The following is a 26,446-nucleotide window of genomic DNA, read 5'->3' as shown; positions in this document are numbered from 1 at the left end:
GTTTCCGGTTTCTTACTAATTTTAGCGCATTTTCCATGGCACCCGTCCAGCTCGTCTCAAGCACGTTTGCACAGCGAGGTCCGCGGTCTGTCTCTGGCATCTGGGGCGAGCTTTGCTCCCGCCTCTCTCAAACTGCTCATTTGTGCGGTGGACCCCTTCGTTTGGAGTCTTACCAAGAACACTTGTTTTCAAGTGTTTTCTCAAAGACCCAACTTTTCGTTTTGTTGTTTTCTATGGAATATTTCATGAAGGTCTCTTCCCCAGTGCTAGGGATTTTCAGGTGGTGGTTTTTTGGGTTTTGGTCTATTTTAAGTTGACCGTTTGGGCTGAGTTTTCAGGATTCTTGTCTGAATAAGGTGTCAAAGCTATGAACATTTCAGGAGGTTAAAGTCCACCACTTTTAACAATTCTACGAGTTTTGACAAGTAACGGTTTCTTCCTGGGTTTTTCAGATGTTCCATTATGGTTTGACTTGCGAACTGTTCAGAAGCGGCTTTAAATAATGCGTGAAGGTGTTTCTAGTTACCGTTTGTTACTGATTTCTACTAAACTTCATTGTGGTTGTCAGAGAATGGGATTTTTTTTTAATTCAAGACTTAGAATTTGTCTGCTTGTGTACTTGAGAGCAAAATTCTAACAAGTTTGTAAGTTGGGCTGTTGAAATATTGCCTATCACTAAATTTTATACCATTTGGTTATGTAATTACCAAAGAGGTATACTGAGCCCTCTTCCCCCTCACGATTATGATTTCTTAGATCTTCCTTGTCTGCCATTCTTCAAATGTAACCACAAATTGTATTGTCACACAAAGTTTGGAATTGTCCTTGCAAACTGAACCTTTATTAAGTTCTACACTTTACCCCAGTATTTTTGCTTTCCCTTAAAGTCTGTTTTATTTATTAAAATTACTGTGTCAGCTTTCTTCAAGTTAATTGTTTAACTACTTTCCATTTTTCCTAAGCTTTTCATGTTTTTTTAATGTCCTTGTGTTTTAGGAATGTCTCCTATGAATGAAACATAGGTAGATTTTTATCACTTTAATTCAGTCTTATAACCTGTTACAACTGGCAAATCTGATTCATTTGCCTTTACTAGGATAACTGACATAGGTAGCTTCGTTACCTAAATCTTTGTTGTGCTGTTCCAATGCTTGTTAATCCAGTTTTTCTCTAAGTCCTACTCCCGCCCTCTTGAAGAGGGTGGGACAGACAGAAAGGAAAGGGAGCTTCTGGATGTTTCCTAACTGTGCCAAAGCAAGGCCAGTAGCCAGAAAGGCAAGCTGACAGGCCTCCATACCCGTAAAGGAGAACCTGCCTGGTCTCCACCTTCTGACAGCCCAGCGGCCGCCGAAGAGGACCCCCAGGGCCCACATCTGACCAGTGGGCACAGTGCCCCTGACCAGCCGGGCTGTGATGCAGCACGGGGACTGCGTGGCCTTGTCCTCAGTCCACGTGGCTTTGGATATTGCCACTTTGCGGGGGGAGGGGGAAGGGTCATTTAAGCTCGAGTAAGCTCCGTCACACTTAGGGTCAGAAACCATGTGCTCTTTCTTGGAATTTCACACTGACCATTGACGACGCTGTGCTTCAAGATGCTCTGGTCCCCCGCCCCCCCGGAGCAGGGCCTCCCACCCCACAGGCTCCCCACACGCCCGCGTGGCTCCTGTTACCGTGCCCCATACGCTGGTCCTGCAAGCGAATTCCCTGCACGGGGTACCGTCGTGACCAGCTTCCTGGTTGTCTGTGGCCTCGCACGCCGAGACGCTTCCCGAAACAGGCTTCCTCGTGGCCCGGACCTGCCCTCTGCAGCCCCTCGGCCCTGCGTGCCCATTCATGGGGCAAGCTTTGTCTGACTGAGCTCGTATGTGATCCTTGATCTTAAATGCCGTTTAATGTTCTAGAATTTTAGGACGTTCGTCTCACCTCTCTAAACTTATTCCGCAGTTTCCCGGCTTCTGTTGTTGAGAAGCTGTCAGCCTGGTTATGGCCTCCCTTGCCCCATCTCCCCTTCCCTCTGACGTCCCCCAGCTGCCCTGGTCCCCGAGCTGCCCTGCCGCTGACGGGGGGCTGTTCCTTTTATCTGTCTCCCACGGGGGAGATCCCGCCCCCTTGGTCTGGGAGACCGGCTCTTCCGGCAGGTGAACTCCTCACCCCATGGGCCTTGCTGCTCCCCACCGTCCCTGGGCTTTGGAGCCGGGACGTGCTCGGCCTGTGCGTTTCCCCTGCTCCGGGCTGTGCGGCCGAGCGGGTTGGGTCTAGCGCACGCTGGCCGACGGTCAGGCCGTCACTCACCTTCCATTTACCTCCTGCCCAAAGTTCTCCATTCCGGTGACAGATGTTCCTATCTGGAAGTTACTTGGCTTTTCTCAAATGTTTGTCTAATAAGCCCTTGTTTTTTGATTCAAGTTCGTTAAAGTACTTATTCATTACAAATGAAACGGGAGGGGTGTTGCCCCGCGCGCGTCTGCCGGCCCTGCTCGCGAGTGCCGGCTCCCGGGTCCCTGGAGAGCGGGGCGGAGGCTGCGTCCACATCCAGAAGTAACTTGTGTCTGCCGGACACGGTCACGCCGGAATGGTGACACCACAGGGCTTGGTTTTCTGGGCCACAGAGGCAGTGGGCACAGGGCTCCGGAGCAGGGGCAACCGTTCCCCCGGGCCCAGGGCTGACTTGACTTCCCTCTCTCTGTGCTTTCACGGCGGGGAGCTCGTGGGCCCCGCTCACCAGCCCGCAGCTGCCCAGACCTTGTCTGCGGTTCAGAGCAAAGACTAAAGAGAGGTCACCAGGGCAAGGACAGCTTCAGCAGGGATTATCAAGCTCAGGGTCATGTGCAGGCAGGAGGGCTCTTTGAAACTGGGGCTGCTGCCGGAGGGATCCAGAGTCACCAAGGCTGGTCCAGGAGGCAGTCACAGTGCCTGACTGGGAGTGGTCCTTGCTGTGGTGTAGAAGGTTCGAGTGGCGGATACCTCATACCTATGCGTTATGAACGTTAGCCTTTGCATTTGAAGCTCACCTTTTAGAAGGTTATTTCGCCACTGGAAGCGTCACTTCCTCTCGCGCCCATCTCTTCCCAGAGCCCATGGGCAGCATGTCGTCCATGGAAGTGAACATCGACGTGTTGGAGCAGATGGATCTGATGGACATATCTGACCAGGAGGCCTTGGACGTCTTCTTGAATTCCGGGGGCGAAGACAACGCGGTGCTGTCTCCAGTCTCAGGTGGGCAAGACCACCTTGCACAGACGGTCACACTCACACACTCTCTCCCTCCAGAGGGAAGCCCTCTGAGGGCAGTGATCAGACTGCCAGTCCCTGAGCGCACCCCTGCCCTGTCAGCCACTTCTCCCTGTGCTTGGGGCCACACCCCCTCAGGGGCCGTTCCGCTGCACCAGGGCTCAGAGGGCCGCTGGAGTCGGGCTGTCTGGCCTGGACAGGAGATGGGGGCTCCACGTGGCTCACACCCCGACCCCTCCCATCCCCCCGCCTCCGTTCCTGGAGTTCTTGCTCTGCACGGGCTCCTAGCTAGAGATTAGTTGCAACCCTGTGGGCATGTGTCCCCCACGCACTGCCTTCCCCAAACTGCGAGTCATGGAAGTTCAGCAGATGATTTTCCGAGGCCCCAGGCCTTCCGGACGGGGCGGGTCCGTTCGCACTTGGGCATTGGTAAGCAAAGGCCTGTCCTTCCAGCAGCAGACTGTGGCCTCCGGCTCGGCCCGCTGCACCACAGGGCCCCCTTCCTCCCCATCAGCTGCTGCCGCCTCTGACTTCTGCACAAGGCAGCGCCCTCCCCCTTCCTGTTGTCCCCGGGGCACCGAGGCCCGTCCCCAGAGGGTCGGGACGCTGGGAACGGCAGGAGGGCTGGCCCCTTTCCCAGGGACTCGACCATCTGTTCGTGACTTTGGCTCCTTATTAAGACCTTCTTTTTAGTTTCCACGAATCAGGAGAACTGCTGAAAGATCAGGGAGTTTCTCTCTCAGCCTTGTTTCTACTGAATTACTCCCAAGGATGTAGAGGGATCGGGATCATGGAGGGGACACGGGATGATCCTCCAAGACATGCATCCTATGCTGTTAGCACCATGTTTTCCTGGACTTGGTAGAAAGGCCCGACTCGGGGCCCCTGGTGCCACCAGCTCCCAGCCCACTGGGCAGGCGGGCTCTGCGGCCCCGGGGTCCCCGGAACCGTCCCCGCTGTGCTGTCAGTAGCCGTATGTCATGGCAGATTTCCTCCACTCCGCAGGGCCCGCACCGGGGATCGGTCAGCACGAGGCCACTCTCCCGGCTCCAGCTCCTGCCGGATCACAAGCCACGCGGCCTCCCTCCCCATCTCTCTGCACCGAGCTGGCCGCCCCGGCCCCCGGCGACGGTGGTGAGTCCCCCATTGTCCAGTCTGACGAGGAGGGAGTGGAGGTGGACACTGCTCTCGTCACTTTACACACGGATGACAGCGACTCCTAGGTCAGCGCGCTCCCATGGCGTGGCCGGGGAGACGCGGCCGTGCGCGGATCCTCACTGTGAAGGTTTGATGGAGGCTTTTGGCTTGTTACACGGTTGCCGATGATGTGAGAGGAACGGACTGTAAGAACAGCTGACAATAAAGTTTGTGCAGAAGGGCTTCCCGCTGGATCCGTCCTTTGGGCCTTCGGTGCAGGGAGGGTGGCTGGGGGCCCCGCGGGCCAGGGAGGAGCCCGTGTCGGGCCGGGCTGGGTCGGGAGCCCCACGTCCCCGCCTCCGCGGCGTGGAGGAGGAAGCCCTTTTGGAGGTATAGTCCGCTTCCTCCAGAATCCGGCCGTGGTCAGCGTGGGTTTTCACGTGTGGAGTACAAAACCACGTGCACCAGCTGCCGCGCCTTTCGTGTGAGCACACGCACCTGGGCCCAGAGGAGGAGGAGCCATAATCCGGGTGACTCCTCTGTTCTTGGTCCTGCCAAGAAGCCGGCCATCCGGCGGTGTCCCCCTCACCACCACTCCTAGCCCAGCACCTCGTGAGAGAGCACGGCCCGGCCGGCTGTCACGCCCTGTCCCACAGCCCCCGGGAGAACGAGGTGTCGCCGCCTCCACTCCCTGGCCGGGGGGAGGGGGTTTCAGCCCTCTGCCCCGTTACTGGAAAGGAAGAGCTCGTGTCAGTCACCCATCTTCCACAAGACAGACAAATATCCAAAAAACTTCGTTTTTATTATTAAACCTTGTAGTACAAACCTGAAAAGTAAACAAAAAACTGGCAATAAACAACATGAAGTCCTCCCTCCCGCGGGAGGGGTGCAGAGCAGCGCTAATAAATTAAATGTCAAACTGTAAGCCATAGGCAGAAGTTTACTGTCAAAAAGAGGGAAAGTACACAGCAAGGCCATAAAAACCGGACAACCACATTGGAAAACACTTGACTCTGTTTATGTAATTGTTAAATATTCCAAAAACAGTTCAGTCTTCTGCAACAACAACCGACAAAGTATCACAGGACGCTCCGGACAGTCCCGCCGGCCAAGCTCAGTGCAGCGGGGGCAGCTACGGGCTCGCTGGATCCAATCACGAAACAAAGAACAGCTTGTGAAAACAGTTCCCTTTTTTATTCCACACATACTGTACACACAACCGGAGAAGGGCAACAGCTACTCCATTATTATTTTGTTGTTGTTGTTCAGTGATGTAAGCAGCACTTATAAATGTTACAAGAAAAACCCTGTAAGCATCCAATCCACCCGATGAAGAAACGGAAACGTAAGGCTTTTCTTCATCTTGTCTTCGCGCCCTCCCCACCCCCCACCGAGAAAAAGGCTCAAGTATTTAAAACAATTTACAGGCGTATGTACAAAAGGGATGGGATTCTTTTTTTTTTCTTCTTTTTTTCTTCTTTTTGTTACAACATGGAGAGAGAAAATAGACAAGGTGAGCGCAAATGCATTTTCACATTCAAACAGAACTGCAGACCTCCTAGTGGCTCTAAGTGTGACCGTCAACGAAACGAACTGAAGGAAAGATTAATGCTGACGTGTGAAGGTGGGAACAAGCGGTGAGATGGAGACGGAATGTTAGAGAGATTGCACATCTAGGACAAAGAAGCACTTACGGCTTCGATCACTTTTTTTTTTTCTTAAGGATGCTATTGAAGGGTTTTTGATAAAAGTAGCCAACAGCACCAAAAAATAACAGAATGGATTTCCTAATGAAATCAGGCACAGGTGTCCCTCACGTGACCCCTCCAAGGCAGGCAGTCAGTCGTCTTCTCTCGCTCTCCTCTTTTCCAAAAACAGATGCATAGTGATGTGCTGGTAAAGAGAACCTCGGCGCTCCTCTTCCATGTTTTGCCTCGGGTTAGGAAACTACGTCCGCCTTCAGCTGCCATGACCGCCCAAAGACACAAAATGGGGGTTCTCCGGTTTTAAAAATTACAAACTCGTTTTGCACATGACAGAAGAAAAGACAGCCAAAGTAAAGCCATTTCTTTTCAAGTTTTGTGTTTGTGTGTGCGTGTGTGTCTCCTATCCCTTTTCCTCTCTAGAAAAATCTGCTCACATGACTGATGGTTTTAAAATTTGTTCTCCAAACTTCACCCTCTTCAAAATGGGTTAAAAAGCCTTTTTTCCCCAAGTTACCGAAGAAAACAACAAAACAAAACAAAACCAAAAAAACAAAAAACGAAAAGGCTTTTTCAGCCACAGGGGCGATACAAATTAATACAGCCCCTCAAGGGTTTTTAAAACAGTGAATATACGGCAGTTTCAAAAATCTAACTGCAGTATCTAGGTATATTCTAAGTACAAAAAAAAGTTCAACAGTTTAATGCTAAAACAAAATTAGTTCTCTAAAACCAGAAGAAAATCTTCTTTAGAGCTAGTGCAAAGACAGCTTGTATCCTACAGCAAGTACTCCAAACTAGAATATAATAATTACAAAAAAATATATATCAATCGACACGGGTGTTGGCATCTTCACGACGAGCTCGAAGCACTTTTGGATGAACTGGAGGATGAAAGCCGGGATGGCGGCACGTCCACGGTCGCTCTCTTGCGGGGCCCTCTTTTTGGTGTAGGTTTACTGAGACAGTTCTCAATGCTGCCGTTCTTACCAGACACTTTGCCACAGATCTGATTGACCAGACTGATGATCTGTTCCTGTTTCGGGTCGAAAGGGAGAGAATTAAGAAACCAGAAGAGCACTGGCCCAGAACCACCCAGGGACGCTTAGCACAGAGTCACCATCACGTGGGACGGCAGAGCCCTTCTGGGCAGCCGTGGCCTGAGAACCAGTGAGAACAAGGCTCCGGCAGAGTGAGGCCCCTCCCTGGCAGCTGAAGTAGAAGGCTTCCCGGTCCACAGCCAGGAGGGGGACAGCTGCCTTGCAATGGGGTCGACAAGCAGCCGAGGTACGGCTGCGAGAGCTGCCCAGACAGTAGGGCGCTGAGCCCAGCTCTGCCTGCACCAGGCATTTGTGGGGGAAGACCCGGGGCTGGGGTTCTGTCCACTTGCTGCCCACACGGTGACAAGTGCCTAAAATTGTTGCGCTCCAGCCATGACACGCGAGCCTCCCTTCACCAGGGCGTGCAGACACATGCACTTGTCTGCTTGTAAATGTGCCCAGTACTCCCTCCTCGGCGAGGGGGAGCCCGTTCACTCAGCCGCTGACATCACGGAACGTGTGGATGACATCCACACGACTCGGACCCATCCAGTTTTACGAGAGACTGTGGGCCAAAATATGAAAATGGCATGTGGCCTGACCTTCGTGTCAAAAGGACTTGCTCTGGACCAAGGAAGGAGGGAACCATATGGACACACGGACGAGAGAGGCCCTTCCTTTATGCAAAGGCCCGGGGGTCAGCGAGTCCGAGGCTGGCCCTCCCGGAGGCAGGCTCTCATCACAGGGGTGGAAGGTGTTACAGGTGAAGTGAAAACCGTCTGGAAGGAAAGGGAAAAGCACCCTGGAAGGAGCAACACCGCCCACTTAATGAAAGTGCCATCTCTGGCCATTCTTTAAAGCACTTATGGCACCTAATCGAGGGTAAATAGAGGAACTTTTTTAAAACCTGGTTCCAAGCGGCCGAAGCCTCCTGGGCAGCAGGGGCCGAGCAGCAGGGATCAGGCAGCAGGGATCGGGCAGCGCCCTTTCCGCCTCGGCCTGTGCACCGGCACACCACTGCCAGGAAAGCCTGCCCCCCCCCCCGCCCCCGGCAGCCTGGATACAGCCTTGGGACCTGCAGTTGACCTCACAAGCCATTTCTGAAACACAACCCAGAGTGAGCAACTCCCCAGGTAAACACACACCCCCCCAACCTGAGAAGGAACAGGAAATCCTGAGAAGGAAAATTCAGATTTTCATTTACCGAGGCCACCGACAAAGGAGGCGGCTTCAAATAACCGTGCTCCCTCATCAAAACCAACGATGAAGCTTCAGACGGACCCGACCCGTGACTCTCAGTCCAGTATTCTGGGCACACACAACACCTCACTACACATAGGCCGGTGACGGGGACGCCCCCTGGTGCCAGCGGCCGCGCTCTGCACACCAGCCCGCTGCTGGCCCGGGAACAGAGCCCGGCACTCCCCAAGCGCAGCAGGGACAGCCAAGTACCCGCTGCCTTCACTGGATCTCCCACTTGAAAAACAAGACCCACATCTATTGTCAGCTTTTCAGCCCCCCTTACCCAAAGGCTCTCCCCTCTGACCCGCAGCCTGAGCCCTGAGGAGTCCCGCCTGGGGCTCAGACGTGAGCTGCCAGAAGGCCCCTCCGCCAGAGCAGCCGCCGGGATATAGGGCCGGCGGCACGACAGGCTCGCGGGCAGATGGAGCCCTCCAGGGCTGGGGTCTGTGGGAGGAGGACCCCTCTCCGGACACAGTGCGAGGGCCTGGCAGAAGGGCGTGTGCTGCTCGGGACAGGTGACACGGCACCACTGCCGTCTGGAAGGGACTCTGGGTCTGTCACAATGGGAGCTGTGCCCTCTGAGGGGCAGGGCCGCGTTCCCCAGGAGGCTGCCGGGTGGAAGGACAGCCCGAGGCTGCCAGGTGAGACACTAGGCACAGGCCTGCCACCTGTATGGGGACAAACCCAGGATGGGGCGGCCCGCTCCCCCTGGGAGACACTGCTCTCTGTGGCGGGCCTGACACGCTGTGGACACAACCGACCCACAGAGCTGGGGCTTCGGATGGTGTCCGTCCCTAAAGACGGGCAGCGGTCACAGAACCCGGAGAAGGACCACAGGGGACACGAAAGCACAGATCCTTGAACAAGGACAGAAGCACAGAAGCAACAAGAGCCAACTGGACCTGGGATTCATCTGGAAAGTGGAACAGGACTTGTGGAATTGGTTGCCTAAAGAAAAAAGCTCTGTGGTTCTGCGGAGGGCCCCGGGTGAGGACAAAGCTGGATCCCAGCTTCTAGAGCTGGTCCTGGGGCTCGTGTGCCATGGCCTGCTGCCTGGCCCTGCTGGGAGGCGCCCCAGTTCCCACCTGGAGGTGGGATGGAAGATGCCAGCACGGTCTGCGTTGCCTCCTAGAGCCATGGAAGGCAGCCGAGCCCCCGGAGCACCCCCAGTGTCCCTGCGCCACCCGCCTGGCCCTGGCTCAGGGCTGGCCGGCACGTGCTCACTCCCATGCGAGGAAACAGGTGCAGGGGGAGTCTCTGGGGGATGCAGAGCACCCCTGCCCTGCCCCGGGGACTGCACACTGTGGGGAAGGAGCACTGAGCCAGCGGAAGGACAGGACTGCATCTAGCTGGGCCAGGGGAAGGGCTAATTCCCTCCTGTGTCTAAGAGGAAGGCTGCTCTGGGCCTGGCCCCTGAACCCCAGAATGGGACTTCAAGGAAACAGAAACCAGGAAGACTTGGCTCTGTGGCCTCGGAGTTCCCGGAATGCCAGCGCCACCACCAGCCCCCCAGATTCTGTCTTGTGGACGTGCGCAGGTGGCCCACGTTCCTCCCCTGCCCCCCGGATCTGCACCCCAGCCCCAGCTGCTGGGGATGGCACTGCCCCTCGTTTCCTGAGCCCAGCCCACCCGTGTGGCCAGCACCCACGCTGCTTGTACGTGGAGATGCTGTGCGGGGGCTGGGCTGGGCCCCCACGCGGGGCAGTGAGCACCGGGCTTGTGGCTGCAGAACTACTGTTACTGGGAACAGCAAAACCGGAATTGAATGAAGTTTGTAAAAGTAAAGAAATCTGATTTTAGTCCCTGGGATTCTCCACGTTAGGTTGGAGACAAGCTGGACCTACGCTACTTTCCATCCCCAAGCCGGGCTGTGTGGCGAGTGCCTAGCACCCCAGGAGAGCCAGACAGTTGCCATCCACCGCGGGCCGCCCCCAGCACGCACTGACCTCATCGTAGCGGTACATGAGCTTCAGCCCTCGGCAGGACTTCTGCTTCTCCACGTGGCGCAGAGCGCACTCCAGGCAGAACACCACGTTCTCGTTCTCCTGCACGACCTGCGGGAAGAGCGCCGGTCTTGAGGGGCGGGGCTCTACTGGGGACAGGCCCTGGAGGCACTGCCACCCGACAGAGCATGGGGGCCTGTCCCCGGCCTGTCGCCCAGGCTGGAGTTGGGGGGGGTGACTGGGACTTGAAAATGTTGGGAAATGATGAAAAACCCAAACCAGGCACCTGCAGCAGCACTTGCAGCTGGGGAGCGAGCACGTGACTCACTGAGCTGCACCCACGGGTGTGGAGGCCTCGTGTCCCCTCCAGCTTTCCGCCGCCCACAAGCCAGAGGAGGCAGGAGGAGAATGTGAGGCCTGTTTCTAAGCACTCAAGTTCCAGGGCATTTGAGACATCGTGTGCACAAACCACGGCGGGACGCGAGGTGGCAGACTAGGGCCGGAGCAGCTATGAGGGACGCCCCCCAGATGTCCTCATGCTGCTCTTCCATAGCCCCATCAGTTCCGCTGGTTACCCAGAGGCTGCCCCCCGAAACTCCAACCACCCAAATGGGCCCCTCCCGCCAGTGTGCACAGGAGCCTCTAGGAGCGTCAAAGCACGTGCCCGGGGCACACAGGCCTGTGGACCCCCAGCACAGGGGATCCGGACCCCAGAGGGACACCCGGTTGGTGTCGGGGTCGGGGTCCTCGCCCCTCCCCGTGACCCCCAGTCCTGCTCCCCTGAGTGAAAAAAGGGGAAATGTTGCCTTAATACATGAGATGCAAGAGGCTGACCCCTTTTCACAAAGATGCAGGGCAAACAGCCAGCTCATAAAGCAAGCCGTGAGGGAGGAACTCACACTTAGAGGAAAGAACCCCTCACTTTTTTTTTTTTAATTTTATTTATTTGACAGACAGAGATCACAAGCAGGCAGAGAGTCAGAGAGAGAGGAGGAAGCAGGCTCCCCGCTGAGCAGAGAGCCCGATGCGGGGCTCGATCCCAGGACCCTGGGATCATGACCTGAGCTGAAGGCAGAAGCTTAAACCCATGGAGCCATCCAGGCGCCCCACCCCTCACCTTTTAAAGACACTCAGGCCAAGCACAGAAATAGACAAAAACAGGAAATGATAAACAAAAACACAAAGCTTATGACTAACCCAAGCAATGAAAATTATGAAATAAAACCTCATTTTTAAGGTACAAATTAAGGAGACTCTCTGCTTTCTTAAAACACCGGGGCTGTTGGGGTGCCTGGGTGGCTCAGTGGGTTAAAGCCTCTGCCTTCGGCTCAGGTCATGATCTCAGGGTCCTGGGATCGAGCCCCGCATCGGGCTCTCTGCTCGGCGGGGAGCCTGCTTCCCTTCCTCTCTCTCTCTCTCTGCCTGCCTCTCTGCCTACTTATGATCTCTGTCAAATAAATAAAATCTTAAAAAAAAAAAAAAAAAAAAAAACACCGGGGCTGCTAGGACACACCTGGTGACAACTCTCAGGGCCTGGCCTGCCCGTCTGCAGGACGGCCTGAGCATAGCCCTAAATTTTCTCCTAGAAATACCTTGGAAAAAACAGACCAGGCAGAAGAAAATACAGATCTTCCTTGACTTACAGAGGGTCACATCCTAATAAACCCCCGAGAGTTCAAAATATCCTCAAGCTAAACATGCGTAAAAATGTGTAATGCTGCTGACCTCCCTGACGTCACCCCTCAGCCGGGCCTACCCTGCATGTGCTCACACGGGCATCCTCCTGCACAAAGCCCATTTGGTAACGAAGTGCTGGCTATGTCACGTTTCTCAAAGGGTGTGCTGGACCGGAACACAGAGTGGCTGTCGGCACACAGCAGGGGGCAGAGGGGACAGGGGCTCAGAAATAAAAATGTGAGTCCGGTTTTTACTGAATGTGTACCACTTTCGGACCGTCGTAAAGCAGAAAAATCCGAATTCCAACCGTCTTAAGTTGGGAGCCACCTGCAGGTGAGATGGGCTATATGGCTGCCATGGACTCAGGGATGCCCCATGTCCACAGGCTCCAGTCCTGACCCCTGTCCTTTATGGGGCGCCTCTGAAGAGGCAACCCAGATAAGCGGGGGTCCCAGTGGGTGCCTCGTCCAGTGACTGGCATCCTCGCGAGAAGGAGTTAGCGGTGGGGCACACGGGGGGGGGGGGGGGGGGGGGGGGGACACAGGGAGCCAGGGGCCACACCCCGGGCCGGGACTCCTGCCCCAGAGCTGTGAGGAGGGGGTCCCTTGTCCACGCCCCCCATGTGGTGTTTGTCACAGCGCCCCCTTCTGTCCACCTTCACACTCCACGAGGAGCAGTCGGGAAGGGCCCCTTCCCTGCAGGGCAGCCGTGGGCGCTAGGGCTGGGGGACACACCGGCGGCCACGGCAAGGGGAGGGGCACTTCCCATCTACGCCGCGCTCTCGAGAGGCAGCGGCCCCTCCAGCTGAGACAGAAACAGGGCCGCCGTGCGTGCGTGCGGCCACCCCGGGGAGACTGGCGGGGATGCGGGGGGGCACGCGGAACACGAGCAGAGCTGCGCTCCTCAGAACCACGTTTTCACCACAGACGGAGGCCGGAGTCCTCGGGCTGCAGCCCGCAAGGCCGGAGCCGAGGACAGACGGGCCCTGCGGCCCCCATGGAGCAGCAGCGGGGGCGGAGGGGGCAGGGCGAGGACCGAGCCCCCGACACGGGGCCACTGCAGATACCCGCAGGCCTGAGCCCCCCGCACCCACGCCAGGCGCCCCCCCAGCTCACCATGGACAGGTAGCACAGGTGCTGGCAGACCTGACACCTCCTCTCCGACGTCTCCAACTGCAGCCACTTTCGAGGCTTTTTCTTGCCATCCGCCATGGCGCCGTTGCCGTCGTGGCTGCCGTAGCGGGCGGACGAGTGGAGGCCGGCCTCGAACAGCTGCCGCCGCTGCCGCAGCTCCGTATCCCTGCGCGCACAGAGCGGGGCCGGGCCGTCAGCGCGCCGCCGGGGCCACGCCGCAGCCCCCGCAGCCCCATGCGCCGCAGGCGTCTGCCAGGGCTGCTTCCGGACTCCGTAGGCAGCAGCCAGGAGAGGGCGGTGCGTCCGGCGACGGCCGCAGGTGCGCGGGGACACCGGGCAGGGCCCGCCCCCACGCCTTCCCCCAGGAGACAATGCTCCCCTCACGACGCGCCCGCCCATGCCCACCCCAAACATCACGCCTCGGGGGGGAAGAGCAGAGAGAACCCACCCTGCACCCAAAGCCTCCGCCCGTGGGCCGAGCGCGTAGCAGGCCCCAGCCAGAGAGGGGGCCGGGCCCGGGGCTCCCGGAAGCCAGACCCCGGCTTACCTGAGCTCATCCAGAAGGGCGGAGATGGTACTGAGAGTGGGGCCGTTTTCCTTTTTCGCTTCCGCTTGTGCAATCTGGTAGAGTAACTTCTCCATGGAGAATGGCTTAGCTATATGGCGACGCTTCATTTCCTGCAAGAGGCCACACAGCCTGTCAGGGGAGCGGGCAGTACCAGGCAGCTGTCCGGGTCGGCCGGCATCTGCACGGTTGGGGCAGCTTCCCAATACTGTGTGTGCGTGAATAACAGAACTCAAAATCTTTCACCACACACTCCCCTTTCCAAGAGAAGCCCCTCAGCTGCTGGTGAAAGGCCTCAGAGGGATACTCCGCAATTGCACCCTCCCTCAAAGCAGACGCGCGCAGGCAGGGACGCGTGCACTCCTGTGCACTCATGCACGGTCCACGTGGACCAACACAGCAGGGCGCGCAGGGGGCTCGCCTGGCCTCACCTTGGCCGTCTCGAAGCCCATACTTGTCCACTGGGTGGTGGCAAAGTGCACGGTCTCAGAGACGCTGTAGCCACAGCACACTTTGGACACAAAGGAGCCCGGGAAGCAGACGACGAACTGGCCACTCTGCTGCACGGTCCTGTGCACCTTGATCCCCTCTTTGCACAGCACCTCCGGGGAGATCTAGGGAGACAGGTGGGGCTGAGGTGCCCTCCTGGGCTGCTGCCACCCCACCAGGACCCACTGCGCATGGAGCCCCCATGTGACAGCCCTGGCAGCCGGCCCCAGGGCTGCCCTGGGACACAGCCTCTCCCCCAGCAGGTGTGAACACGCACACCTGCTCTCCAGGCGGGGAATGAGGACTTAAGGGGCCCGTGTGCCAGGAGACAGATTATGTTTCATATTAAAGGTCTGCTTTCCCTTTAGGAAACACACATAATTCCTCAAAGAACAAAGTTCTAAATGGGTACTGGCCCGACAATGACGCCATGTTCATGCAGGGTTGCAGCCTCTGTGAGTACACAGCCCTGTCCCGTGTGGCTCTGCCTGGTGGGAAAAGGAGACATTTACACCACCAGGGGGCGACTGCATGGCCTCCGGAGCCTGGTGGGCACCGTGGTACAGGCTGGGGGCCTTGGGCCCAGCACCCCTAGAAGGGCTGCTGCTCCCCTTCTCTGGGCTGCCCCCAGGGTGAGGTGGGCCTGGCTGTGAGAGCACACAGAGGCAGAGATTAGCAGAGGCCAGAGACAGACTGAGTTCAGGTGTCAGAACACAGCTCAAGTAAATCCCAGGAATTACTGACAAAGGGTCAGAAGCCTCCTGACCAGCAGCCCCGTCACCCCGGGACTGCGCAACACCAGCCCGGGGCCCTGCCTCCCTGAACATCCCGTTCTCTGCTTGCAGCACGAGCAGGCCCCGAAACAGAGTCCACGGCCGCCGTGAATGTCAGCCTGGAACTCTGTCCCATCTGAGGAAAACACTTCCCTAGTTTGGGTTTCACAGAAGAGGGCATTCGGGCTTGGGCAAATCCCCGGGAGGCTGATACCTCAATGTCGTCTTTGCCTCTGAGGGGCAAGTCTACAAAGACAGTGACTCTATCCAACAACCCCAAATCCCCACCGCGCCCAAACGCTGGCGGAGGGAGGCGCCTACCATGACGTTGCTTTCCAGCATCTGCAGCCCTGGGGTACCGTTGGCCTGCAGCAGGGTGTGGACCACATCCTCGAGCTTGTTCTCCTCCTCAGCAGGAATGCAATACCTGCAGTGTTTGGAGACACGGGCAGAGCAGAGCCTTGACAAGGACCCTCTGCCTGGGGAGCACGTGCGGGCAAACACAGGCCTCAGGGTGTGGGAAGAGGGGTGTTCTCCGGGGACCGGCACCCCACTTCCCAGGGCCACACGGCAGCTTCTGCCCAGCATGGCCAGACGGCAGCCGCTCCTCTTATGCACAGCTCACCCACAGATGAGCCAAAAACCCTTCAAGCCTAAAGCAGATGTTTAAAGCGCCTTATAAATCAGACCCAGACACACGTGCAGACCCCACTGGCCTCTGGTGCATGCTCTAAACCTGCAGAAGCCACCGTGGGACAAGAGGGCCGGTCCCCAGGCAGAGGAGGGCCGCAGTGGCCAAACCCCACCACTCTCCAAACCCACTGAGGAAAGGAGTCTAGCCTGTCTGTGTGCGTGCCGCCTTGTGGCCAACGCTGCAAGGGACACCACAGCAGTGTGATGTCCTGAAACCAGGGACAAAGGCCCGGCCCCACAGAGGGCACCGTGTGCCAGTGTCCAGCAAGCCCGGACGTGGCCCGGCCAGCTCGGTGCTCGGGGGAGCAACACCATGAGGGCCGCATCAGGCAAGCCTTGCAGGTGGATGGGCGCGACCTGGCCGGGTCAAGGCCAAGGGCAGGGACAGTGCAGACTCTTCTGGCTGCAGCTGAGGAGCTGGCTGGGATGGCGAGGTGGAGAGAAGGCTGCAGATGGAGGCCGAACTTAACCGACCGGAGAATCTGGAAACTTACTGCATCGTGGGGGAGCAAGGGAGCGGTCACCAGTGTCCCAAGAGGGCCCACCAGGAACACACTCCCAGAGCAGTCTGACCAGGCCACAGGCCAACGAAAACCTTGACCTCCAGTAAAAATCAAAGCAGGGTAAACAGCAGCAATCACTGCCCCCACACCCCCCAACCGCACAATCAGCTCCAAACCTGGCCCTTCCGCCAGGCCCCCGGCCAGCCCTCAGCACTGGTTTCTGTGGGGAAATCCTGCACTTGGAGGCCAGATCCTGGATCAGGACAGGGACAGCCAACCCCACGTTCATGTTCTCGACAAATGCTTAGGTTTTTCAATACCAGTCTATGTTCCTGACTTGTGCCTTAAACCCAGGGTTTCTAACCTAAATCACACGCTTTCAGAAAAACCGCACACCATGAGGTTCTCCAATCACATCCCGGCCTCCTCTTACTACGCGCCAGTCGGGGTTCCAGGGCTAGAAAGGCCCACAGTCTGACACTTCCCCACCTCTCCTCATGGTCGGGCCGCAGGCCTGGTGGAGCCCCGTGCACGCCAGGCCTGACGTGGCCCCAGAAGCTGGTCAGTGGGAACAGCAGGCCGGACGCAGCACTGGGAGCACGCGCTCCCAGTCTTCCAGGCCACTCGGCCTCGCCGGCCCGGCAGCCATGCACCGTCTCCCCAGGGCACCCTGAGGACCCTTCCCTAGGCACGGAGGCCTCCAATGATGTCCCTCCCTCCCGGCATCCCTCAACATAACGCACACTCATGGGCACGCGGCCCGAGAGTACAGGAGCCGTCACACGAGGCTGCTGCAGTTCCAGGCTCCCCGGAGGGAGGACGTGAGCTGTAAGACGTTAATAAAGAGTGCCTCGTCACCCCATTAGAATAAACGCAGTTTGCGGGGGGCGGTGGTGGATGTGCTGTTGCCGGCCTGTCAGACAGGACAGCCGAAGGCCTGCAGTCATTTCCCATCTGGCACCGTGAAGGAAGTGCCGGGGAGCCAGCCGCAGGCCAGGCAAGGGTCACAGGTGGGCCCCCCGGCAGAGGCGGGAGAACACCATGCCTCTCCCACAGCAGGACGAGTGGAACCCACTCTCTGCAGCACAGCGGCCGTGGAGACACTGAAAACAGCCTCACGTGAGGCCCAGAGGGACCAGTTCACACCGGGCGGGGAAAGGCTGGGGACCAAGCTATGAGCGGTCCCCTTTCTGGGGCTCCCCTAACTGCTTTCACCCCTAACATGACACCAAGTCCTAGAAACCACCACCACCAAATACCGTCCTTGAAGAAAACACAAGGGTAAGCAGACAGCAGACAGCAGTTGGAAGGGACAGAAACGGCCCACAAGCACCCGAGGAGATGCTCAGCCCGGCTTGTGACCGGAACGCTTCAAACCTCCTGAGACCTCGCACCCCAAGGGCTTCCGATCCCACGGCTGACTGGGAGCAGTGAACCAACCCCCATGCAGATAAGCTCCCCGGGGCTACCGGCTGCCTGCCGAGAGGGGATGTCAGGAATGTTCCAGAATCTTCGTCCTCCCCCAAGTGTCCCAGCAGCGGGCATACTCACCAAATGCAGTCAGCACCAGTGTGTAAGTAGTCAATATAGGGAAGGTGGTTTTGGTCTCGAGACCAGCATGAGGTAGAAAAGACCATGCCAATGTTTAGCCAGGGAATTGTCACTCCTGCGGAGGAAGAAAAAGGCATTACGGGGGACAGCACCAGCGTCTCGGAGTCAGGGCAATGAGAAATCACCTTCTTCCCAAACGGGGAGAAAAAACAAAGAGAAAGGATTCAAAGGATTCAAAATCCGAAAACGCCAGTGAGAAGGAACTTGAACCTTCCTGCTTGCTGTACAGAGAGGAAGCCAAAAAAGCAGACACGGTCACAAAACAGTAGTAAAAGGGGTGCCTGGGTGGCTCAGACAACCGGTTAGGCATCTGCCTTCAGCTCAGGTCACGACCCCAGGGTCCTGGCTTCCTGCTTAGAGGGGAGTCCTCCTCTCCCTCTGCTCCTCCCCCAGCTCGGGCTATTTCTCTCTCTCAAATAAATAAAATCTTAAAAAAAAAAAAAAAAAATCAATCTGTGAGTTAAGTCGGGAACCAAGAAGCCCCAAGGAGCAGGGCCGTGATGACTGTTTTCAGGTAACCAGCAGCCACACACCGCAGCCACCTGAACCTCAGGACAGAGGGACAGTAGACATGCCAAGCTGGACAGCTCACTGAGACCTCTACCACCAGTACCCACCTGTCCCCAACCAGTGTGGGAGGGCCCCAGGCCACCTTTTCCAGCGGCCCCAGCCCTTAGTGACCACAACCCCCAGGACACCTGCTGTCCTACTATCCACATCAATCACTTAGGAGCCTGCATGGGCCCTACAGCATCAGGACGTTAGCTTTGAAAATACCAATTTCAAGATAAAAAGCTGGCCACTAAGTCTGCCCAGCTTCCAGGTTCTATCATTTGGTTCACCCTTCCACATTTTTACTGACTCCAGTGGTCCTTTTCCTCCCTTTTCCAAAGACCAATGTTTCTAATACACATGCTCTGCACAGTAACCTTTCCCGTCTGGTCACGTGGGGCACCTGCTCTGCACACTGCCGGAGGCCAAGGCCTGAGGACCCTAGAGACAGCGGTGACATCGGGACGCCTGAGGGGAGCAGTCAGTTAAGTGTCTGACTCTTGGTTTCAGGTCAGGTCATTTCTCAGGGTCGTGGGATCAAACCCCATGTCAGCCTCTGTGCTAGGCTCAGAGTCCACTCGGGTTTCTCTCTCCCTCTCCCCATGCCCCCCACACTGCTCGCTCTCTTAAGAACAACAAAGACAGCAGCCACGTCAGGCTTACCAGGCACAGCACCGAGGTGACGCAGGATGGACCCTGTGTTATTGGGGAGGACGGTGAGGTTCCATCCATGCCTGTGAGGAAAAACAGGGGGCCGTCACGGGTGGGCAGGGAAGAACACTGTCTGGTCCCCAAAACGCAGACCACAGTGTCCCCCGTTACCTTGAAAACGGTTCTGACTTCCCCACCGGGAACCCGCTGCCATGCGTGTTGGTGTCCACCTTGCCGCAGTGCACGGCCACGTGGCAGTCCTTTTCTTCCACTAACCTCCAGTACTCTTGCTGCGGGGAGAGGAGAGGCCCGGTGAGCAGCCCCGCTGTGCACACGCCACAGGGATGCCCATGTGCCACAGAGGGGCCTGCCACACGACTGGCGCCGAGCCACCCGCAGAGCTCTGAGGACGACAGCAAGGGTCAGATCCCCGCTGGGGCCCGTCCCACAGGACAAAGGGGGGGCTCGAGCAGACGTTAGTATGCTGGGTTCCCAAAAGCAAAATGTGGAAGCAGCTGGGGTGCACGGCCTTCAAGGTGAAGGACGTTCTCACGCAGGCTATGGCCACGGCTGACCTTGAAGGCCTCGTGCCGAGGGAAATGAGCCAATGGCAAAAGGACAAATGCTATGGGATCCCATGTACGGGGAGGCACGTGGCAGCGTCCGAGTCAGAGGGAAAACGTGCAGGCGGCCGGGGACCAGGGGCCGGGAGGTCAGTGTTCAATGGGGAAGGAGATTCAGTTTGGGGAGACGAGAAATTCTGGAGATAGGTGGTGGTGAGCGTCACGTAACAACAGGAACGCACTCAAAGTCACTCGACTGCATGCTCAGACATGGTAAAAATGGTGTTTGTATGCATTTTAACACAATTCAAGAAGTCACTTATAAGAGAGCTGGGGGAAAGCAATGGCAGGCAGGAAGAGAAGACGTCCCGCCACCCTCGGACTGACCAACACGGTCTCCAGCCTCGGCATCTCGACAGACGCACACCTCACCCCCCTCACTCCCCACCACCGGGGCCCCTGACCCCTCTGCGGGGCCGTCAGCGGCTGCAGGTAGCATCACCAGCAGGGGAGACGACATCCAGCCCGGTTCAAACCAGGCCAATGAGCTCAGGTCGGATGCCGGGGACATCACACCGCCAGCTTTAAGCACCGACCAGGTGACGGTAACGAGCCCCAGCCAGCCAGCCGGGGGTGCGGGGGAGGGGGGTCAGGAACAAGTTTTGCTAACACGTCAGTGGTGCTCAGCGTCCCTTAGGCAACTCCCCGACTCAGAAGCATTTTGGCATTTTGTTTTCAATTCTCATTCCGGAAGCAGAGCATCACCTTCCCGGCGTAGCTGGAACCCCATTTAGAGGAGGAAGTGGAGCCAGTAAGCACAGGGCATCACGGAATACGGTTCAGCTCAGGCAGGTGCTACCGGCACTACGACGCCATATAGCATCTCCAAAGAAGGGACCAGCTGCAGATGCCCAAGGCCCCCGGAATAAATCCCACACTTAAGTGTCTGCGTTCCTTAAGCGTATCTCCTTGAAGGAGAGGACTGAAGCCTCAGCCTGTGTGACGGGATGGGCCCTGCTGCCCTGTGGGAGGAAGGGGACCTGCCACTGAGTTGACGACCACCAGCCAAGAAGGCCCGGCCCTCTCTGTAGGATCCAGAAGCCACATAGACTCAGGCCGGAGGTCTGGATTTTCGCGGACCTTCCCCTCCCACTGAAATGCCATGTTAAGTGCTGAACGCCGAAGACAACGTGGGATGTTCAGAGAGAAGGAATAATCCTGAGCAGGAGACCAGAAGGAGCTGTGTGCCCTTCGTGCCACATGCAGTACCAAACCCTGCACCCTCGCAGGCTCCCACAGGGACCTATGCCGGACAGCAGAGGCCTTTCTCTCCAGCTCAACCATTCACCCCAGCGGCTCCCAACCCCAGTCTTTGCACATCTCTCCCAAAGATGCCACGATTGCTCCGGAAGCAGCGGTGACACAGCCCCACGTGTCCCAGAATCAGGGCCCAGTGGATGTCATGGGTGATAGGAGGTGGCTTCGGTGGGGCCAGAGCTGAGGAACAGGCAGGGGGTCAACCCACAGTGTGGCATTCAAAGGCATCACCCATGGTACAGAGCTGGGGCGGCCAGTGCCCAGTGGCAGGGACCTAACACCTAAGGGAAGGACGACACCGAATTCCCCTAACTGGGAAGCCCGAGCAGTGGAGCAGCAGCCCCCACACAGCCACAGCATGGGGACTGGCCGTCCCACTCCAACCTGGCCCGTCCAGGGACTGTCCTCCAGCCCCAGTTCAGGAAGCGAGGCCCCTCGTGGCCAGCACAGGCATACCCAGAGAGGGGGCATACACTGGGCTCGATGGCAGAGGAGGACACGGTCTGAACCCCGTCCACCCGCGGCAGCCCCGGCCCAGCCACAGAAGCCTGGCGTCCTCCCCTGACAGGCCCGACGGCTAGGCAGGGCCCGCCTCCACCGGCAGCCGGCTGTGCGCACGGAGCAGCGGGGCCCCAGCTGGGGGACGTAAACAAACAGATCCGGTCCCTGTCCTGCCGTGGCGGCTCACCCAGAAACTCCCCCTAATTGGTCTGGGCACAGAAGTGCTCCCTGTCTTTCCAACCTCACACGAACTCAAAGACTGGAGTTGGCAGAAGCACAAAAATGGCAATCTGCCAATCCCATTAGACAAAAAATAGAGGAGAAAACGCACAACTGTGGTTTCCAGGGATTCCAAACATTCTCTTGCATAACAGATACAGAGAGGACGGGGTGAGGAGCGGCCACCGAGCTGGGGACGGGATGCGCCTGGAGCTCGCCCCGACTGGGAGTCTCATGGCCCCGGGCAGGGCTGAGTCAGGGAGAAGCCCGGCAGGTGTGCCCCCTTCCCTACACGTCCTCTGTCTCAGAGCAAGGGGAGAGACTTGCCTGGCCCCAGCAGCAGACCCTGATGACAGCCCTTGGGGCCCCACCGTCCGTCAGGCAGCGGGAGGCCTGGGGTCCAGGTGTGCTCCCCACAACTCACCTCGATTTCAGCAGGGGCGGGCTCCTTGCTGAAGCACATGTTCATGATATTTCTTGCTGTTCGATAAAAAGTCGTTAAAGAAACGGACCTTCCCTGAAAAGAAAACAAAAACGAGAGTAAAACATAAGAAACTTAGCTAATCAGGTCATGATCTCGGGGTTCTGGGATCGAGCCCTGCATTAGGCTCTCTTCTCAGTGGGGAGCCTGCTTCCCCCCAGCCCCCACCTCTGCCTGCCTCTCTGCCTACTTGTGATCTCTCTGTGTCAAATAAATACGTATAATATTTTAAAAAACAAGAAAAAGAAAAAAGAAACTTGGCCGAACCCCCACCCTGAACGAGGCCGCACCGCATCCCAGGGCCTCCCCGTGTCCACGGGCCACTCTCCATCCCAAGCTGATGTGAGCAGAGAGGGCAGAAAAACCTGTGGCGACTGAAGGGGATGGAGGACCTGGCACCCTCACCACGCCGGCAGCGGGCAGACCCCTGAGCCAGCAGAAACGGGGCCTGAGCACGAGGCGGCCTCAGAAAGGCGCCCACGTGACGCACGGGAGCACAGTTCACTTTATGGGGAAGCAGGTACGACACGGGAAGGGGCCAGAAGGCCTCAGTTTACCCCACCTGAGGGGGCAGAGGGGAGACTGGCGGCATCCAGACAGGCTGGGCCTGGGAGAACTGTGGGGCATCCCCCACCCGTCAGGGAGGCGAGACGGCAGAATCACTCTGGTGGTCTCTGCCACAGAGGCCACCGCGTGGAAAAGCAGCCAGGGCCGCCGGACACCCGGCCCCCTGCCCTCCACCCAGCAACAGGCACGAGGACGTGCTAGCTGCCGTCTCAGTCTGCGAGTCCCACCCCAGACCCGCGCCCGCTGACCGCAGAGGGGAGGCGTCATCTCACAGAGGCCCACCTGTGCGAGTTGTGCTCTGCTTGCCGCGTGACCGCAGAGATGCTCTTTGGAGCACCGACTGTATACCAGGCCTGGTTCTGGGGGCCAGAGACAGAGCAGTGCTCACATGGACAAGGTCTCCAGCCTGTGGGGCACAGCTCTGGGGAGGCTGGTGAGGGCCGTGAGGAGTCAGGGGGCCGGAAGCCAACCGACGGAGTGGCAGGAGAGGGCGGCTTCTACCTGAGGTGGTTAGGGAAGGCTCCCCGCACGGACGGGCATGGGAGCACCCCATACAGAGTGACAGGTTTACAACAGGTGGCAGATCCTTCCTGCCTTCGGAGGGACAAGCAAAGCCGTCAGCGCTGAAGTTCTGGTATCTGCTTTTGCTTTCCAGCATCGGGGCTCTGCCCAAAGAAAGTCCTTCCCTACAATCCCAAACTCCTCCAGACACGCTGTTCCCAACAGGGTAAGATCCTAACTACCAAGTGGGGCGTGATTTTACATCAACTAAAAAGCAGAGTCCTGTGCTCGCGATGGCACCTGCACCAAGGTCAACACCCGCAGGGCCTGAAGAGGCTCCAGAACCAGGGGCTCCCTTCCCAGCTCATGTGGGCGCGCCCACGGCTGCCAGTGACGTTACCACAGCCAGGCCACCACCGGATGTTGGTGATGAACCCCAATATTATCAATGACGGGGCACGTTTCCAAAAAAACTATCAGATTCGCCTCATTCTCACTGAACTGTCCTTCTTAATTTAAAATAACAAATAAAAAACTTCATTTCTCAGACTGGCCATTCTGTCCCTGGACTTTGCCACATTAAATGAGAAGAGCTTCTCATGCACACAGCCAGGAAACATCCAGAAAGTGCTCCTGAGTTTGTTCCAGCACATTCTTCTCCCTCATCATGAAATATTTAAGTGTCAAAGAGGCTGCTGGCGGCCACTCCCCACCCCCAGGGTCCCTGAGGGGAAGCACCAGGGACTGGCAACTTGGAACCAGAGCAAAGGAGACGGAGTCCTGCTGTGTCTAGCGGGAGAAGTACGGTGGAGGCCAGCACGGTCTGTCCCTCCAGAGGAGCGGAGAACTAAAGCTGAGGAAGAAATGGCCGAAGGCAGCCAGAGCCATGACCTTCCGTGCACTCTGAACCCACAGGTGAGTCAGCCTTCCCATGTGGGAACCGGGCACTGGAAGCCCCCCTCAATGCCACCCCCAGGGAGGGACAGGCCAGGGCCCACTTGCAGGCCATGACAAGGACCTGAGCAGTGACAGGAGAGTGACGAGGCTAACCCAAGGCAGGTCTGTCAGCTCGGCAGAAAACCACCACTCTGTATGCGGCTGCCAGGCTTGGGGCTGGTGGCTCGCTGGGCGAGGGTCTTCTCTAAGGACCCTTCCCTCCCAGGAAGTCCATGCTGGGGTCACTGGGGCAATTCAGCGGAGACCGCTGGTGAAGGTCACAGCTAGACCAGGTGTCCCACTCACCCTGGCAGGCAGGCGGCCATGGGGAGGGTCACAGGGACTCTGTCTGCCTCTGGGAGGAGGGGGCCTCTCAGGACAGCACACGCTGCACTGTGATCTGGGAGCCCCTGTCTGCCAAGGACCTGCCATCCCCACCCCGAGATTCAGCGGGGAGGTCTGTCCTCATCGCTTCATCAGGTAGGACCAGGCAGAGCCAAGAACTGGCGAGCTGCTCAGAATGCAGGCAAGGACGCAAAGGAAGCAAGTGCTCCAAGCCCGGAGGGTCTGGCACCCCCTGGACAGCTCCCACACCAGGCCAGGCTGGGTGCTCAGAAGGGGCACGTCATGCCCGTGGGCATCCGCCCCCAAGCTACCGAGTCCCCAGCAGCCAGGCACACACACGTCATCTCATGCAAAGGAAATTAGAGGCTGGGAGCCAGCGAGTGGCTCATCTGTAGTCACGGCTGGTGGGAAGCTGAGCCGTCGCCAGACACCTCGGGCCTGCATCCTGCCGGCCCCCAGCAGCCCCGCGGTCGGTGCACGCTGCTCTCAGCTACAGGCGGCAACCAGAGCCCCACACCCCGCCCCACCAGCCCGGCCGTGGGCCCACCTTGTATATGCACTTGTGGAAGTCACTTAGGACGCCCTTGTCCTCCTCCTCCTCTCGCGCCACTTCCTTTTCCTGAGCAAAGAGTCGCCGCCGGCCCGTCTTGAGCTGGGCCTGGCCCACCTCTTTGAGCTTGCTACGGAAGCCGTTCCTGTGGGCCACGCCGTTGATGAGCCCGTTCTTGGGCTCGAAGCGGGGCAGGGGGTGGAACTTGTTGTGGTCGTGCTCCGTGTGGCCCTCGAGGGGCCCCTTCCGCTTCTCCAGGATCTCCTTCTCCATCAGCACCTCCTTCTCCAGCCGCCGGTGCTCCTCGGGGGACAGGGAGTCATAGGAGAGCAAGTACTGGCAGTAGGCCTCCTGGAGCTTGGCCAGCCGGTCCTGGGCGGTTTTGGGGATGCGCAGCATGTCTGCTAGTTTGTTCCACTTTTTGAGGTCAGTCACCTGCTGCATGCCGCCCATCTCGTTAATCAGCCGGAAAAAGCAGGCCAGGTCGAGCTCGCAGCCTCCTGGGATGGTGAGGGGACAAATCACAGGGACCGTCAGGGAAAAGCACGAGCACCAGCCCTTCTCCTTCCACCTGGTAAGTCCGGGGACACCCACTACGTGCCACAGACGCCGCTAGGCACCGGGGTCAGAGGAGCGCACGGAATCACGGAATCCCTGGCCCTCGGGGAGCCGAGTCTACGGGGACGGACAAGAACAGTCTGTGGCGCCACGGAGGTCACACTGCTGGCAGAGGGGCTGTGGCGCTGCGGGGTCTGCAGGCCCAGGTGGGACATTCGGGCAAGGTGTCCCCAGGGGGCTGACGTGTAAGCAGAGGCCTGAACGGAAGGAGAGGAGAGCGGGCCCTGCGGATCTGTGGGGAGGCGTTTCCCAGGGCCCCCCTCAGCAGGGGCAGCACGTACGCTGCACGCTCCCCCCACACACACCCCAGGAGGCAGGGGCAACCAGTTTCGGAGCAGGGGCTCGTCACCCAAGGGCAGGGCCTAGGCTGTGACACCTTGAGGAACCTGCGTCCCAATGTCACCCACACCAGCTGTGAGGTCAGAAAGCAGACACGTGTAGCAGGCGCCGTCTGTCTCCATCCCTTCGCATGCACGCGCACACACACTAACTGCTTTTCAATCCTAGTGGATTTCCAGGGCCAGAGGCAGTACCTGAGAGGGCACAGAGCTGTCTGTCTGTCCCCCCACTCTCGTCACCCCGTGCTCAGAGACCGCCCATTTCAAAAGCTAGCGTCCACTACCCCCTGGACCAAATCACAGAACCGTACAGATGCACGTCCAAACCAAACACACTTGAGTGTTCACAGAGGAACCGTCTACATGGGGCCTAGGAAAGCAACCTCCCACAAGACAAAAGAGGAGAAACGAAATCTTCCAGAATAAGCAGCCCCCTACCTATTAGAAGATAAATACCTAACAAAATGCTAGGTGAGAAAAGTAAACCTTGAGTTTTAGGTCATTGAAAGGCAGGCACAGATTTCTACCCAAAGTGAAAAAAGCCCAAACTCTTGTAGAACAGCAGCC

The 26,446-nt window shown here is 58.0% G+C and overlaps 2 protein-coding genes across 3 annotated transcripts in view; one reads left to right on the top strand and one right to left on the bottom strand.

Annotated features, from left to right (window-relative positions):
• LOC111156654 (dystrobrevin binding protein 1) overlaps positions 1–4,611 on the top strand; it is a 125,092-nt gene extending 120,481 nt beyond the window's left edge. The window contains exons 9-10 of the mRNA XM_022517674.1: positions 3,073–3,216; positions 4,237–4,611. Coding sequence (XP_022373382.1) covers positions 3,073–3,216; positions 4,237–4,454 — 362 coding nt within the window. The 3' untranslated portion in view covers positions 4,455–4,611. The remainder of the gene's footprint in view (positions 1–3,072; positions 3,217–4,236) is intronic.
• A 540-nt stretch (positions 4,612–5,151) lies between these two features.
• Positions 5,152–26,446, bottom strand: part of LOC111156647 (jumonji and AT-rich interaction domain containing 2) — a 258,693-nt gene continuing 237,398 nt past the window's right edge. For both annotated transcript variants that reach the window (XM_022517658.1, XM_022517659.1), the window contains 11 exons: positions 24,921–25,423; positions 21,968–22,060; positions 19,115–19,233; positions 18,956–19,026; positions 17,681–17,795; positions 15,255–15,360; positions 14,103–14,285; positions 13,654–13,784; positions 13,089–13,272; positions 10,300–10,407; positions 5,152–7,107 (listed from right to left, as the gene is read on the bottom strand). In XM_022517658.1, coding sequence (XP_022373366.1) covers positions 6,925–7,107; positions 10,300–10,407; positions 13,089–13,272; positions 13,654–13,784; positions 14,103–14,285; positions 15,255–15,360; positions 17,681–17,795; positions 18,956–19,026; positions 19,115–19,233; positions 21,968–22,060; positions 24,921–25,423 — 1,796 coding nt within the window. In that variant the 3' untranslated portion in view covers positions 5,152–6,924. The remainder of the gene's footprint in view (positions 7,108–10,299; positions 10,408–13,088; positions 13,273–13,653; positions 13,785–14,102; positions 14,286–15,254; positions 15,361–17,680; positions 17,796–18,955; positions 19,027–19,114; positions 19,234–21,967; positions 22,061–24,920; positions 25,424–26,446) is intronic.

This window comes from Enhydra lutris, unplaced genomic scaffold (genome assembly GCF_002288905.1).
Source record: "Enhydra lutris kenyoni isolate GAN:26980312 unplaced genomic scaffold, ASM228890v2 scaffoldscaffold48, whole genome shotgun sequence".
Classification (NCBI taxonomy): Eukaryota; Metazoa; Chordata; class Mammalia; order Carnivora; family Mustelidae; genus Enhydra; species Enhydra lutris.
Note: the sequence above shows the minus strand (reverse complement) of the source record. Positions and strands in the feature narration are given on the sequence as shown.